Source organism: Carya illinoinensis, chromosome 5 (genome assembly GCF_018687715.1).
Source record: "Carya illinoinensis cultivar Pawnee chromosome 5, C.illinoinensisPawnee_v1, whole genome shotgun sequence".
Classification (NCBI taxonomy): Eukaryota; Viridiplantae; Streptophyta; class Magnoliopsida; order Fagales; family Juglandaceae; genus Carya; species Carya illinoinensis.
In genome coordinates, this window is record NC_056756.1 from 3770380 (window position 1) to 3785539 (window position 15160).

Below are 15160 nucleotides of genomic sequence, written 5' to 3' on the forward strand. Positions count from 1 at the left end.
AACAGGCTACAGAATAATTTTATATAAAAAAAAGAAAGATAAGAATATGATTCAGAAGTTGATGAAATTGAAAGCTGACAAAAACTCTCAAGGTTATGATACATCATTCTATATCCATTGCAACAATTGCTTACAAACCATGCACTTCGTTCTGTATAAATTTATGGAAGTCAGCCACCACACTGCTTTGAAATCACAACGCAACTTACAGGGAAAAATAAGTGTATTACTCTACACATCAAAGAAATGAAGCAAATATCAAATCACACCACCTAAACGCAACAAAATTTACACAGAGGGGAAAGGGGGGATACATAATAAATCTATTTCGAAGAGAATTCCGAACTTATGCAGAGATTTCATGAGATTTCTGAGCTGGTGTTAGCCTCTGGTATTGCATCCATGCTTAGAAACACTCAATATATATATATAAATTCTGGAATATGGGGATTGTTTTTATCTGTTTTACCCCTTGAAACGGACTACAATGCAGGAGATGTCATCCTTGCTCTCTCTCTTCAATGCCTCAGCGACTAGTTGCTTGGCTGCCTTCTGTGGGTCCTTTGTCCTTTTTGCAATATCAACTGCATCTTGATTAGCCATCACCTGGATTGATTGAAAACGATTGATCAAGATTAATGCGATACATCATATAGATAGAGAGTGAGGGAGATAGGCAGATCACCTTCCATAAACCATCACTAGCAAGTATGAGAAGATCAGTATCTGGGCCAACAATAGCATTTTGTACATCAGGATCAGATCGCAAATGTAATTTGAGGTTCTTGTCTCCAAAAGCTCGAGAAACTGCTAGCTGGCCATTCACTCGAGCAACATCTCCTAATATAGTAAGCAAAACATGCATCGGTTATTATGACCATAAAACCTACGATCAAAGTAGATGTCTAACACACAAATCGTTTCACATTCAGATTGAATTCACAGGGGAAACAAATAGACTTTAAACGTGGCAACTGCATAGAAGTACAAGTGTTAGAACAGAAAATGACTAATAAAGAAGAAGAGCAGGCTGCAGCAGTCCCACAGTGTAAGCACCAACTCACAGGCTTACTAATATACCGTAACCTTTTGATGCAAAAATAACACAAGAGGAAAGACCTGATGCAATTAAAACGTGCACCATTTTCTGCCTCCAGGGTTTAACTATCCCAGCCTTTAGTAGATCATCCAATTCACATCTTCCCATTCTAGATTCCCACGTAACAAATACTTAAAAATAACAATAAAAATAAAAGATTACCACATGACAAATTACTGGTCTTTCGCTTATCAAAAAATTACTCGTCTTTACAGTCATTTGACTGGCCTTTCTCCCTCGAGACAACTATTCCGAAGGGCATTTTGCTTCGTCAAGAAATTGTGTTAATCTCTCTATCTGATCATTGATTGCGTTCAACTCCACTGGTTCAAATGTGTAGGTAGGCACATGGAATATATCTGGGAAACGTGCACCACCACCATATCTCATTTGCAGCCAATCCAACAATGAATGCCCCCTCACACACTTCAACCTACCAAAACTGACTGATTATTTTTTGAACAAGTAAAAATATTTTTTATTCATCCCCAATCCATGTGTAATTTGATATCCAACAGCCTATTCCTCCCCTTATTTAATTACCACAAAAGTTTTTCCATATATGATCATCCTCCAGAACATACTGCCATAACCATTTCCTGAACGAAGTGATTGAAAGTAATCCATTTTCTAATATTCGGGCCTCATGTCCATATACGTGAGCAAGTAATCCTCCACTCAACTTTTTTGATAAGTCAAGATTTCATTGATAATATAAAGAGTGTTATCAACGCACATGTCAAGAGTACAGAGGATAAACACCTAATCAGAAAATGAGAACAATAATAGACAATAACTGAGAGATTTTCTCCTAACCCTATACCTCCCAAAGAAACTCTTGGTGTGGCTTCTCCAATCTGTTGACTACACTCGGCAACAAGAGAGAAAAGAGATAAGTAATAGGTAGGCAAGTTAGTGAGAGCGGTTCGAATCAGTGTATTTCTCCCCAACCCCCCTCTCCCCTCCCCCATTCTTCACTAGATAAAATGTTTCATTTATAAACAGGAAATTGGAGAACAACATGATCGTATATGTTTTCGCACTTGTTAATGTTTATGAAAACAATGCAGATAACTTTTGTATTGTTTAAGTTCATAAGATCAAAAAATTAACTGAATGGCTCTTTGATAAGATCAAATATAACTTTCGTATATATATATATATATATTTTTTTTTTACCTATCAAAAAAAAGAAAGTTAAGATCTCGTGAAAATAATAGCTCTTTGATAACAATTCTTCAGTATTAAAATTTATTTCTTACTTATACTAAAATACTTAAAACAATACTCAATATGGTATAACAGGGAAAACAAAATTTTACACGAGTATAAATATGACACAGATTGGAAAATTATGGGTACGAGATAAGTTAAGATTGTCTTGAATTGAACTGGACATAAGTTAACAATGAGCTGGACATAGGTAAATGGAGATGTTATAGCAAAAATAAGCTGAACATGGGAATGTGACACAAAGAAAGACCAAGGAAAGAAAGAAGAATGCACCAAGATGCAGTTACTGAACCAAATGTTGTTCTAGATCAATTTGCATTCAAGAACGAAGAGATTTCATTAGAAATTAAGCATACAGGAGTGGCTTTTGTCTCCACAATGTTATGGTCAGAGATCGCATTGTATGTGACCCTGACAAAGTTATATATGCATTTGATTCTAAAAACTCCAGTAAGGAAATCATATCAAGGTACTTTGCCCTGACATAACAAGGTATCATCCATGGTAACATTAGCTTAAAACATCAACAGCAACTAATGTATTATTGAACCAACAGTCCAACCATCACCACAGTATTACCTTGAAGAGACTAAATGATAACGGACTATCCCAAGACTATACAAAGGAGCCGTGCAAGTATTATACATAAGTCACAATCATCACATAAAATCTGTGCGAAAATGCAATCAATGGAGACTTAAACGGTTGGAACATCAAATAGGACAGAGATGCATGCATGCAACAAACGCCCCCACCCCACAAAAAAAAAAAAAAAAAGACCTCACGCCATAGGCCTAAGGATGTGTAAAAAACCTGGCATGTTGGAGACAAAGCCGCCTCTGTTCTCAATGCTTCCCCGCTCAGTGTTGGGCTCGTGATCAATAGTCATCTGTATTGCCTTCCCCCTCTTTGAAAGAACTGCTCGTGAATCTCCAACATTTGCTATCCATAACTTCTGACCATCTATTAGAATTGCAGTTACTGCAGTGGATCCACCTCGCCCCAAGTCAGGATTGTGAGAGAGAATTGCCTGGTCTGTTCTCTCATAGGCTTTAGAAATGGACCTGTTGGTATCTGTCCAAAACTCCTCCTGGAATAAATCATACAACAAAATGTTAAGTACTTTTGCAAATCAGCGCATGTAAAAGGGCACCCAGATCTCACTAGAAGTTCAATCCATCTTGTACTATAAGATTGGCATGACAATGATCGTTTTAAAACAATTTCTAATGTTACTCTTTTTTTTTCTATTTGCTTAGTTTATACACATGAACTCTTTCTATGTCCTGTTCTTACAGAAGGAGTAAGTGCCTTTAAGTGCAACATTCAAAAACATTTTTCCCTTGAGCCCATAATCCCAAAAATATATCTCACATGAACACACAAACTCATTCTTTGTCCTGTTTAAACACAAACACATAATGCCTCACTTTAAATCTAATACTCACATCCTTTAAGATATTAGGAAACAGATGCTTTTGTAGGTAAGCTGGTACACTATCTCCCAAATGTCCATCATATATAGCAAAAAGTCCAAGCTCACGTCCCTGAAAGTGAACAAACTTTGAAACATGGTAATCCTCCATGGGATGATTTGCTTTCCCTTTAACTAGGCTAAAGCCATACTTGACTGGGCTCTGATGGCTCCTGCCCTTGCCAGAGCTACATGAAGAACGCCCTCCAACCTAAACATGAGGAAAATGTCAGCATCAAATAACTCTAGCACAATTCATACAGGAAAAGCAGAAGGGGACAAAATATAGATTTCAAAAGCAGAACATATAGATCTAAGCATAAGGTAAAAATAATATTCAACAAAATGTACTCTGAAAATTAACCCAACACCATATAATCCACATTAAATTTTATTTTTAGCAGGGATTTGCCACATTTTATGGGCGTCAACTAGATGATAACCCATTCTCAAAATCAGTATCAGTATTCTGCAAAAAATCTACTGACAAGATACACAAAATGTCGAAAATGATCTTCAAAACAAGATTATGGTTGTATGTGTGTATGTGTATGAAAGCATTTTACCCACCTTTCATGGGTTTGTGTCATTGTTTGCAGCATCATTAATGAGCCACATCATGAGAAGACATAGCATGGGAAGCATAAGTCGAAGTTCCCCACTTTTACTGTATGACAAGTGGCATTCCCGAATGAAGAGAGGAAACCACTTCCCACTATTTAAAAGGAAATGCATAATATTGAACAATTTCATGTCTGTTCACGGATGCCAAATAAAAATAAAAATTTAAAATAAAAATAAATAAATAAAAATCAAAAAATAAAACACTGCTGGCATTAATCCACAAACCCCTCATACATTCATCTCAACAAGAAGCACCAAAACAAGAACCACAGCATGAGATTTGTTTTTGAAAAACAAAGGACGTGTTTGGTATAAATTCCACAAAAAACAGCTTCCATAATTAGTATCTGAATATATAAAAGAAGATACAGGCAAAGTGCGTTTGACACTATGCTTGTCACATTGTTTTCAAACACTTGCCTAATTATGGCCCTTTTACCAGAAACGTAGAAAGGTTTTTGGCATTATCATTTTAAATTCACCTAGTCGGTAACAAAAGTACAAGTAAACACACAGAAACATGATTAAAAAGTGTATATATATATACTAGTACATTATAAATCTTTAAGAATCTTTCTCCTCTTACCCTCATATTTTCTTGAAAACCGCTTGGGAGGGGGGGGCAGATATTTTGCTAAAACTTTTAGAAGTCTTAATTTTGAAATTTCGTGAATATTAAAAACTGCCAAAAAACACGCTACTTTAACCTGCCCTGAGAATATAAAGGTATAACTTTTCCTTGCCATCACTAAAAAACCAAAATTTCCATTAAATTTATAGTCCACCTACAATCAACAAGTCAATTACAATTTACAAAGTCGTTAAATGAAAAGATAGATCATAACCCTTTTCCGAGTCTAAATCCCAAAACAGCAAATACATCTCTATAATATAAGCATATTTGTATATAATAGAAAATTTATGTTTGGAAAGGAAATTGAAAAGATGCAGATATCCATACCTGAGACACCGAATTGAAGCAACAAAAATTATCCATATAATTCAGCCCCAGCTCAGCTCAGCTCCTTCCTCTTCAAGTCCACATATATTTCTTATGCCAATTTCCAAAACCAAAACCCCACCTCAGAAAAAAACCGCAACTTTCCGAGAAAATCACAACCTGCAACATCAAAATCAAGAATTTTGATGATCCAAACAACAACCTCAACCATCCAAAACCCCTCATAACATTCCGAGAAACGAAAAAAACAAACCAACATACAAATCAGCAATTGGGTATCTTAGAATTTTCCTTACCGATCCAAGAACTGCCCAATTTCCCAACAGAACGAGAGAAAACAAACTACACAGGACTTGAATTCTAAATCGATAAGTATTTTTCTAGAGAGAGAATAACGCGAAACCACCAAGAAACAGGAGATTGGTACAGAAAGATATATCCAGCGGGGATGTAGGATAAGGAAAGAATCGTTGAAGGAGTAATCAATCTCGTATAGATCAGCAAGGAAATGGCTACGAAAGGCAGGGCTTGCCCTTATTGACTTTTAGCAGTCGTGTTTGCGTTTGTTGGATTTATTGCGGACACTATTTGTTTGGTTTGATTATTCCAGCTGTTGTTGAGGTTCCATAGACATGCATTAGGACTTAGAAATGATACTTTCAGCAGTAAATACGTACGTATTGCTTAATTATTTTAAAAAATAATAATAAATATAGAATTTATATAATAAAAATTAATTAATTTTTTAATAATAAATATCAATATTTTTAAAATATTATAAAATACTTTCACATTATACATCTATACGAAGCATTATTACTTTCTAAATGGGTCTTTTGCCGCTTTGGTTTGGTCACCGCGTGTGTGGGGACCTCTCCTGGAAAGTCAGCTAATGCTTGCTGATTCAAACTCGGAGACTTCACACCAATCTTTTGTCTCTATGTTTTTTCTTGTTTAAGGTTCTCCCCCCACCCCAAATATCTTAAGAGAAAATATTTTTTAAAAGTTCTTCGAAATATCATGAGAAGAGGGGAAAAAAGTTTGAGGAAAGTAGGTCAAGGTCTCCATTTTTTTTCCTTAAAAAAATAGGTAAGATTGTGAGGGAGAAGAATATGTGTAAATTTAGTAGTTTTTTTCCTTTTTTTAAGGTTTAACCTTAAACTGGTACTAGAGTCGGCAAGTATTTCTTTGAAATATACAAAATTTGAGCAAGGAGTATCGTTAATCAAACGGCATCTTGCATCACTCTTTTTTTTTTCTGTTTAATGAAAAAAAAAAAAAAAGGTACGGAAGAAGGGAAAGGCATTGTACGCTGGTACAAAATAGGAGGAAACGTCATTGTCGAACCTGGAAGCGAAGGCAAGGCAAGCGATTGATCGATCGATTATCGTCGAAATCTCAATATCAGTTATCCATCCTTCAAAATACAGTCATTTTTTTTTTTCAGATTTATGAGCTATGACAATGAAAATTCATCTTTATCTCTTTCAGTCTTTTTCCTTTTCGCCAAACACCACAGAGACCTGTTCAATTCCCGTCCCTACCGCTTCCATTTCTTTCGTGCGGCCTGTTCGATCACCGTTTATCTCTTTCGTATTCCCTCATTAAATCTCTCATCTTTATGACCCTATCCGCCAGCTTCCCATATTTTTCATCTGTCTCTCTCTCGACCAAACATATTCAAAGGCAATATTACAAGCAAACACACAGTCAAAGGTAGACGTAATGTTACATGGGTGACAGATTGGTGATCTTTATCGACATTTTATAAGAAATTGTTGATTTAAAGGTGCAAGTTATTATTTCTATCATTCGTGTTTGGTCATCATTGGTGTTAAATTTTCAGCCTCTCTGTTCATTATTATGTTTAAATAAATATTAAATATTACATTTTTAAGAGAAATTATATTTACAATCCTAAATTGAGAACTGCGCGTGCAGCCCAAAAGAGTAAAAGAAAAAAAAAAGGTATCATTTTAAAAAATTTATTATTGTAATTTAAATTTTTTTAAAAAAAAATATAATAGTATGGATTTGCATGAGTATGTAGATTAACTCAAAAGAAAAAAATAATTAAAAAAAAGTAACATTTATCTTATGGGATATGCCCAACTGTCTTGGTGGTAGAGCAACATTACTCTTATTTAAACACGCATTATTCTTATCATATTGTAAAATCATGTGTTTATTATAATTTTATGGATAAATGATGTGAGCTTGAAACTTGAAGGCCAAACCCTGGAAAAAACTTCTTAGGTTATTCTAATAAATTATGATATTAATAAACAATTAGAATCATAAATTTAAGAATTAAAATTTAAACTATTTTATATCATCAATGTTCGAGTTGCAAGTAAAAACTATATTTTCTTTTCAGATGGGTTCGATGGATTGACAAATTGGCCCAAATCAAATGGGCTAAAATATTGGGCCGAAGTCAAACAGCGGAGTGGGCTAAGCTTGGAATGAAACGGAGTCGACAAGTAAGAAGGATACTCCCAGTCCAGGTTTGCTGGCTGTCCAGTCTGACAAAAATAATCTCAACAGCAAATACACGAATTTGCAAATGGAATAAATCAGACATCATTCGTGGTTATAATTTAATTTAAAATATTAATTTTAAAATTAAAATTTTATAAATTAAATTATATCATATAAATTATATATAGTGCAAAGACTTTTAAATAATACTATTATTATTAAATAATTCTAAAAATTTATAGTTCGTAGATTTTGTTTTTCATCATAAATGAAAAAATGTTAAAAACTTTTTAATAAACTCGACCTAAGTCAACTCTTAGGTCTCGTTTAGATTTAGAGTTGATTTCAACTCATCTAATTTAATCATTACAATTTTTTTAAATTTTTATATAAAATATAATAAATAATTCAATTTTTTTAAATCTCAAAATAATAATATTATTAAAAAATAATATTCTAATAATATTTTATTAATTTTTAACTTTCATTTACCTTAACGTTAACTCGAGTATCAAATTAACATTTTGATTAATGGTACTTTCATTAAACATTTTAACATTCTCGATTATATAGGCTAATTTGATACATTTTGAATAAGTTTATATTTCTACCACTTAATTGAAAAAATATTTAAATATTATTAAATAAATAAATATGATTAAAAATAATAAAATTTTAAATTTTAATTATTTGATATTACACGAAAAATGATAAAAAAAGAATAATGATTATGAGATCGATGGAAATTTTTAATTTTGGTTTCGGGAAAGGGAAAGTCAAGTCAAAGAATAAAAACATGATTCTCGTAGTGAACTAATCTCTCCTCCTAAACAAAGAAAAGTAAAGCATGTCTGTTGCGAAATCAACGAATATCATCCGCGACCACCAGCTCGCCCCGGCCGTTACTCTCTCCCACGTGGCTCACCCTCCGTCGACATGTATTCTCTCTCTCGTCTCCACGTGCATGTACAATTCTGTTTATTTTTATTTTTTATTTTTTTTAAACAGTGCAAAACTCCATTGTTCTCCTCCTCCTCCTTCCACGTTAACGTTATTGTTTTGCAGCTCTAATGGCGTGGATGCAGGAAACAAAGAGTTTTGTGCTTAGAGAGGGAGAGATTCAGGCAGCTCTTGGCTTCCTCAGTTGGTGGGATGAAATCGACGAGTCAGCACATTGGCAAAGAGGCATTTACTATACGCTATGCGTCTGTTATGCCTCGGTTTCCCTTGTTGCCCTGGTGCGTTTTTTTTTAACTTTCGGTATCTGATCAAATCACATTTTCGCTTTTTCTTTCAAAGTTCTTGAGAGAGATATATATATATATATATATGCATATGATCGCCGGAAAACATGTTCGTTTCTATAAATTTCAAGCCTTCATGTTGATTACATCTCTACATCTCATTGACAAGGTGCAAATGTTTGATGATGTCAAAACTGTGGCATTGCTAGCCAGTCCTTTATGAAAAACAAAATCTGTTTTTTATTTTATTTTATCAGTGTTATGTGAATCATTGGCAAAAACTGGTGTTGTTTCTTCTGAATGTTGGATGTCTGGAAATAATATTGGGTAAAAGTCCTCGAGTTTTTATGGACGAGCATAGCACAAAGGTGGCAAGGAGCCCAACGGAATTTCTCGACTTGATTTTCGAAGTCAAGATGGGAATCTTAATCCTTGAGAATGAAGTTAAACGGAGTTAAAACGATTACTCCTTAGAGTTTGCAATAATATTCCAAAGTTAAGGATACTCCTATTCTAGCACTTATTTTTCCTCAAATGGAATCATGGTCATCAGGAGTTATTTATCTATTTACTTATATTCAAGGATTGCACACTGTTACACATATATAGGAGAAAGGCATAAAACCATTACTAATTTCACACGATATGTTCAGTAAAATGTTCTGTTTCTTGTTGTTCATTGTCACATCCATTGCCCATCATGACACTCACCAAATAAGTATACTTAACTTAGTTTTATGGTGGATTTCTCGTTTAATTTCCAGGTACAATTAGTGCGCATTCAGTTAAGAGTACCAGAATATGGGTGGACAACACAAAAGCTTTTTCACTTGATGAATTTTATTGTGAATGGATGTATGGGTCATGTTTCATTTTTCATAGTTTTTCCTATATCTATTTTTATAAGCTTGCTAAAATTAAAATTGCATTTCAGTGAGGGCTCTACTCTTTGCTCTCTACAAAAGTGTGTTCCTAATTAAGCCACAGGTATGTGTTAATTCTGAATTCTGGTAATCTGGAGTCCAATATTTGGCGCTATTTTTTTCTACTTTTAGGAACTAAATATAGCACCTTGTTCAACATACCGGAAAAACAAATCTTGCTTTTATGCGATAATCATCCTGGTTATTTTCTCTGTAAAACTGTTTAAAAAAAAAAATCCAACCGAAACATATATGTACAGAGGATGCAAAAGTGCTGGTTGGACCATACGATTATACCTGTTATAGAGGAGTAAAATGCGAAAAAAAGTAAAATTTTCTGAAATGTCTTAAATGGGTACAATTATCAATAAAAGGGTCTTCCAAAGCCAACCAGTGGGTGCGAGTATATGAGAGAGAGAGAGAGAGAGAGAGAGAGAGAGAGAGAGAGAGAAGGGGAGGGGGGGGACTTCAGATTACTCCTGGAATGGCTATTTTTAATATTTGTTCTTATCAAGCCAATTCAAGGTTCTAAATGTTGTTACAAGTGATTATTGTAACTATAGCACAGCTAACTACTAATCTAATTCCCAATTTCCAACCGCTAGTTTCGAATTTTAGGCAATCACCGGCTCACTGCTGTCTGGTATGGCAAGCTTTTATTATATCATCTTTGTCAGATAAGAAACTGATGACCTGCTTCACCCTTTTGCATGAATGGAGTTGGTGAGGAACATATCTCTTCGGTACTGCAGGCAAATTCTAAGAGTTAACTTACATTTAAGCTGTTTATATGGCTCTTTAACCATAGAAAATTCAAATAAGTTTAGGCCCCATTACATGAGGTAGGAAGTGGGACAGGAGTTCAAGTACAGAAATACACGAAAGAAAGACCTAGCTGAAAACTTACTATTTGGTTTGCTAGTAGAAAATTTATTGCTTTAGCCTTCCTGGTGTAATGGTTTGTGTATATGCTTTATGAAAAGGAAAAAGATAGAAAAGAAAAGACAGGAAAGTTAAACTCTGCTTTATTATAAATTCATCTTCTTTAATCCAAGTTTTTTCTGGAGCACTGTATTATGACCGTATCATCATCTATTTTGACTGCATTGCCTTAAACTATCATCCTGGTACAGGTACTTGCAATGGTGCTTATGGACCTTCCTGGTCTTCTATTCTTTTCGACTTACACATTACTTGTTTTGTTCTGGGCCGAGATATATCACCAGGTGTGCATACTTATTTGCCATAAATCATGATTTGAGTCAATTAGTAGCAACCAAGCTATAATTGATATATATACACATATGGATATGTTTGGTCGTTGTTAACAGGCAAGAAGCCTACCAGTTGATAAGCTGAGGCCTGCTTATTTTGCATCAAATGGATTTATGTATTTTACACAGGTAAAGGAGAAAAATCTACTTCTTGTAACGAGGCCCTGAAGAAATGACAAAGATTCAACTATGCTAATAATGTTTGGTGTGTCTGTTTCTCAATTGTTCTTTTACAACAATAGGTGTGCATCTGGATTTTCATAAGATTAGGCCGAAGTCCTGTTTCAGTGAAAGCTGCTAAACTCTTCTTTTCAGGTTAATATTGTTAAGACCAAATTTTCCTGTGCCATTTATATGTATTTAGTTCTTATGAGTAAATGCACTTTACCTCCACAAAAAGAGGTGAGTCTAGAACTTCTTCTTCTTCTTCTTCTTCTTCTTCTTCTTCTTCTTCTTCTTCTTGTTTTTATTTATTTTTTTTATTTTTATTTTTTTAATGGAGGGCTGGAAGCTAGTATTGGAAGGGGTTTTAGTGAACAAGTGACAGAACTCCATGGCTTCTTTTTTCTTCTTCTTCAATCAGCCAGGGTGTCCCATGCCCTGGTGCCATCTCCATTGAAAAACTATCATCTCATTCAAAAAATACAACTTAATTTAAGTCGTCATGGTTCACCTCCAAATTTTAAGGTTCTGCTTGGCCACTGAGATTTTTTAGATGAGAATTTTGAGTTTTAAGATTAAATATTAAAATATTATATTTTAATATTATTATTGTATTGGGATTTGAAAAAAGTTAAATTTTTTATTATATTTTGAATGAGGATTTGAGAAAATTGTAATGATGAGATGAGAATTTTATGTTTGAGATGAAAATTTCTTATGGCCAAACAGTACCTAAGTCTTAGTTTTGATTTGTGCCTGTCCAAACCAGCCACTAAATTGGAAGGAAATGCATGTGAAAAGTCCAAATCATCCCTAATGTGAAAATTTTGTACAATATATATATATATATAAAAAAATCAGTTGTACAAAGAAATTCCGAGAGATGGTGACAGGCTCTGTTGCTTGGGGTAAATAATTTGTCCCATCAACTTCATGAATGCCCTATTAAGAATCAAGTCATTTTCATACATCATCCTAAAAACTTGGTGTTGGAACTGTACAATGTAATAACGACCAACTAATTTTTTTTTTTTTTAAAAAGGCAACTATATTTCACACCCCAGGGGCCCAGACTACGACTACGCCACATTCTCTCATACAAGCCATCAAACTTTAAATCGCCTATCCCTCCCCCTTCAACTGATTCTCATGGAAATTCATTAACAATAATTTTTGTCTCAAACCAAGGGTTAGCCCAAGTGGTGAAGGCCTTAGTTTTGGGGTATCACTCCCCTCAAGGTCCAAGGTTTGACATCTCATGGGTGCAAACAATCTTTTGGGGTCACACCCCTTGGTGAAAAGCCAGCGATTTAACCAGTTCCATATAGAGAAACTTCCAAGAGTGCGGTGCATGGGATCGGGTTTTCCTCTACAAGGATGGGTCCGAAGGACCCTGCCTTGGAAAGGTTTCCAACATAAAAAATAAAATAAAAAAATTGTCTCAAGTTGTCTTCTTTGACCAAATCAGTCGTAAAGCCAGGCAGAGTTATATGTGAAAAGCCTCTTCTATGTAAAAATAATAGTTTCAATCTTTTTTTTCAGTCATGTCATTCTCTGTTGCTCTGGGATTCCTGATATATGGTGGAAGGTAACTGCTTGATCTAAGCACAAACACAGTACCCTTGTTCCATGCCATAAAATGTGCACTCATTCAAAATGTTTATGCCTTCTAGGTTATTTTTCATGCTGAGACGCTTCCCCATCGAGTCAAGAGGTCGTCAGAAAAAGCTATATGAGGTTTGTCGACAGGGTGCCTGTGCGAGTTGTTTAATTGGTTTAAATGGAGGAGAGAAACTATATCCTAATTACTAGCATTCAACTTGTTATGAAAATTTGTCAAAAGTAGGGCTGTTTTACTAATAAAAAGGAAGTTGGTGTTATTTTCCCTCAATTATTTCAGTTGGATATTCTCTTTAGGTGGAGTTTCAGAGAATTATTTTTCCTAGCTAGCTGCTTTTACTTTACCAATGTATTTAGTCCCTAAAAGTTGGAAAGAACTCTGATACTTCTAGGCATTTCTGAAAATGGTTTTTTATACTTGTATGGTAGAGAAGCACGATCATTGACACGTTCCAAAATCAGAAAAAAAAAAATTTGATAAATGAAAAGGAACCACAAAAATGTCTAGGAGTATGTGGACCATAATGAGAAAGAAGCAGGAAAACTGACCTGGCATTGCTAAAAGCATTTGGTGACTAACCTGTTTTCACTGGCAGGTTGGCTGTGTCACAGGAATTTGCTGTGCTTGCTTCTTGATAAGATGTTTTGTGGTGAGTTCCTTTTGATGCTGAGATTTATGCAAAAAACCTAAAAGTTTTCAATTCGTGACAAGGACATCTGTTTTGGTTTCTGTCGTAGCTTGCTCTTGCCGCAGTGGACAAGGATGCAGATATTGATGTCCTGGATCACCCCATCTTGAACCTAACATATTACATGGCAAGTTTCAGAAACGAAATCTAATGTTTGTATTCATAGAATAGTTTAGGGAATTTTTCTTTCATCTTTAGGAATGCTGTGTATTCCTCCTGTGGCCATATTGCACAAGTAGATTGTTTCCATAATTCTTGTGTCAACCTCCACATTAGGTTTCTTTTGGCTGGAGTTTTATAATTGGGTTGCATGCTTATGAGTTATGATTGCTTGCATCAAGTAAAAAAATACTCAAGCCGCTTAATACTTTCCATTTCCGGGAACCACACAATGCAATTCTCATCCAAAGGCTACATTTGGGGGACATGAATATCCTCTTCCTTCAACTTCATGAAAAAGAAAAGAATTGACTTCAAATGCTATAGCTACCCGCTTTCCTGTTGTCTTCCTCCCCCGCAACAATGGTGGATGTTGCTTCCACCAGAACTTCAACTTTTCTCATCATACAGGAGAGTAGTATAGTAAAATATTCATTATGTACTGGACTGGCATTGACAATTAGTAGAGCTAGTTGTTTCTTTCTTATTTTACTGTAATTAGTTTTCACCGTCTATTCTTTTTGTTTTTGGGTACAGTTGGTAGAGATTGTTCCATCTGCTTTGGTGCTCTTCATCCTGCGGAAGTTGCCCCCCAGGCGTGTCTCGGAACATTATCAGCCCATCAGTTGAAGCTATCTATTTAATTTTAATATGGTAATACTGAGCTTAAATTCTTTGAAAGGTTCTGTGATCCACTTTGAGCTACCGTTTAGTTTCCCATGCATCCACTTTGAAAGGTTCTCTCTCTCTCTCTCTCTCTCTCTCTCTCTCTCTCTCTCTCTCTCTCTCTCTCTCTCTCTCTCTCTCTCTCTCTCTCTCTCCTGTAAATTCCTTCTAATTTCTTACTAGAATGAAAATAACCTTTGAGTAATGGTGTAATAATATTTCAAGTCTTCTAGAAGTCGGATTAATAATGTTTCTTCCATGAACCATCATGCGAAAATGGCTGTGTTAAGAATTACATCTTTGTTTATGTTGTTTCCTTTGTAATCGTACTCAAATGTGCACCGAAACTTGCATCCACTTTGAAAATATTTATTTGCCTTGAGGAAAATGATAAACTTACTTTTTATTTATAATTTATATACAACTATGTAAAAAAATAATATTGTTTTAAATTTTATTTTAACTTTATTGATGATTTGATGTGTTTAAATATAATATAAAATTATTATTATATTTAAAATTATTTATAAATTATAAATAAGTTGGCAGTG

At 34.6% G+C, this 15160-nt stretch overlaps 2 protein-coding genes across 4 annotated transcripts; one reads left to right on the forward strand and one right to left on the reverse strand.

Annotated features, from left to right (window-relative positions):
- Positions 1 to 47: 47 nt before the first annotated feature.
- LOC122309261 (probable protein phosphatase 2C 9) lies at positions 48 to 6000 on the reverse strand. The gene is made up of 6 exons (XM_043122664.1): positions 5688 to 6000; positions 5392 to 5550; positions 3781 to 4017; positions 3146 to 3422; positions 686 to 840; positions 48 to 606 (listed from the first exon to the last, which is right to left on the reverse strand). The coding sequence occupies exons 2-6, from the start codon at positions 5425 to 5427 to the stop codon at positions 466 to 468; spliced, it is 846 nt and encodes a 281-aa protein (XP_042978598.1). The 5' UTR covers positions 5428 to 5550; positions 5688 to 6000; the 3' UTR covers positions 48 to 465.
- A 2682-nt stretch (positions 6001 to 8682) lies between these two features.
- Positions 8683 to 14904, forward strand: LOC122309260 (tobamovirus multiplication protein 1-like). Of its 3 annotated transcripts, none has more exons than XM_043122661.1 (12): positions 8696 to 8810; positions 8938 to 9110; positions 9881 to 9971; positions 10051 to 10103; positions 11173 to 11265; positions 11371 to 11442; positions 11556 to 11628; positions 13018 to 13063; positions 13149 to 13212; positions 13692 to 13745; positions 13834 to 13911; positions 14481 to 14904. In XM_043122661.1, exons 1-12 carry the CDS (start codon positions 8720 to 8722, stop codon positions 14571 to 14573), a joined length of 981 nt encoding a protein of 326 aa, XP_042978595.1. In that variant the 5' UTR covers positions 8696 to 8719; the 3' UTR covers positions 14574 to 14904. The 3 variants fall into 3 exon arrangements, with proteins under 3 accessions (XP_042978597.1, XP_042978595.1, XP_042978596.1); XM_043122662.1 differs by lacking the exon at positions 8696 to 8810 and adding an exon at positions 8820 to 8838; XM_043122663.1 differs by lacking the exons at positions 9881 to 9971; positions 10051 to 10103 and having other exon boundaries at positions 8683 to 8810.
- The last annotated feature ends 256 nt before the right edge of the window (positions 14905 to 15160 follow it).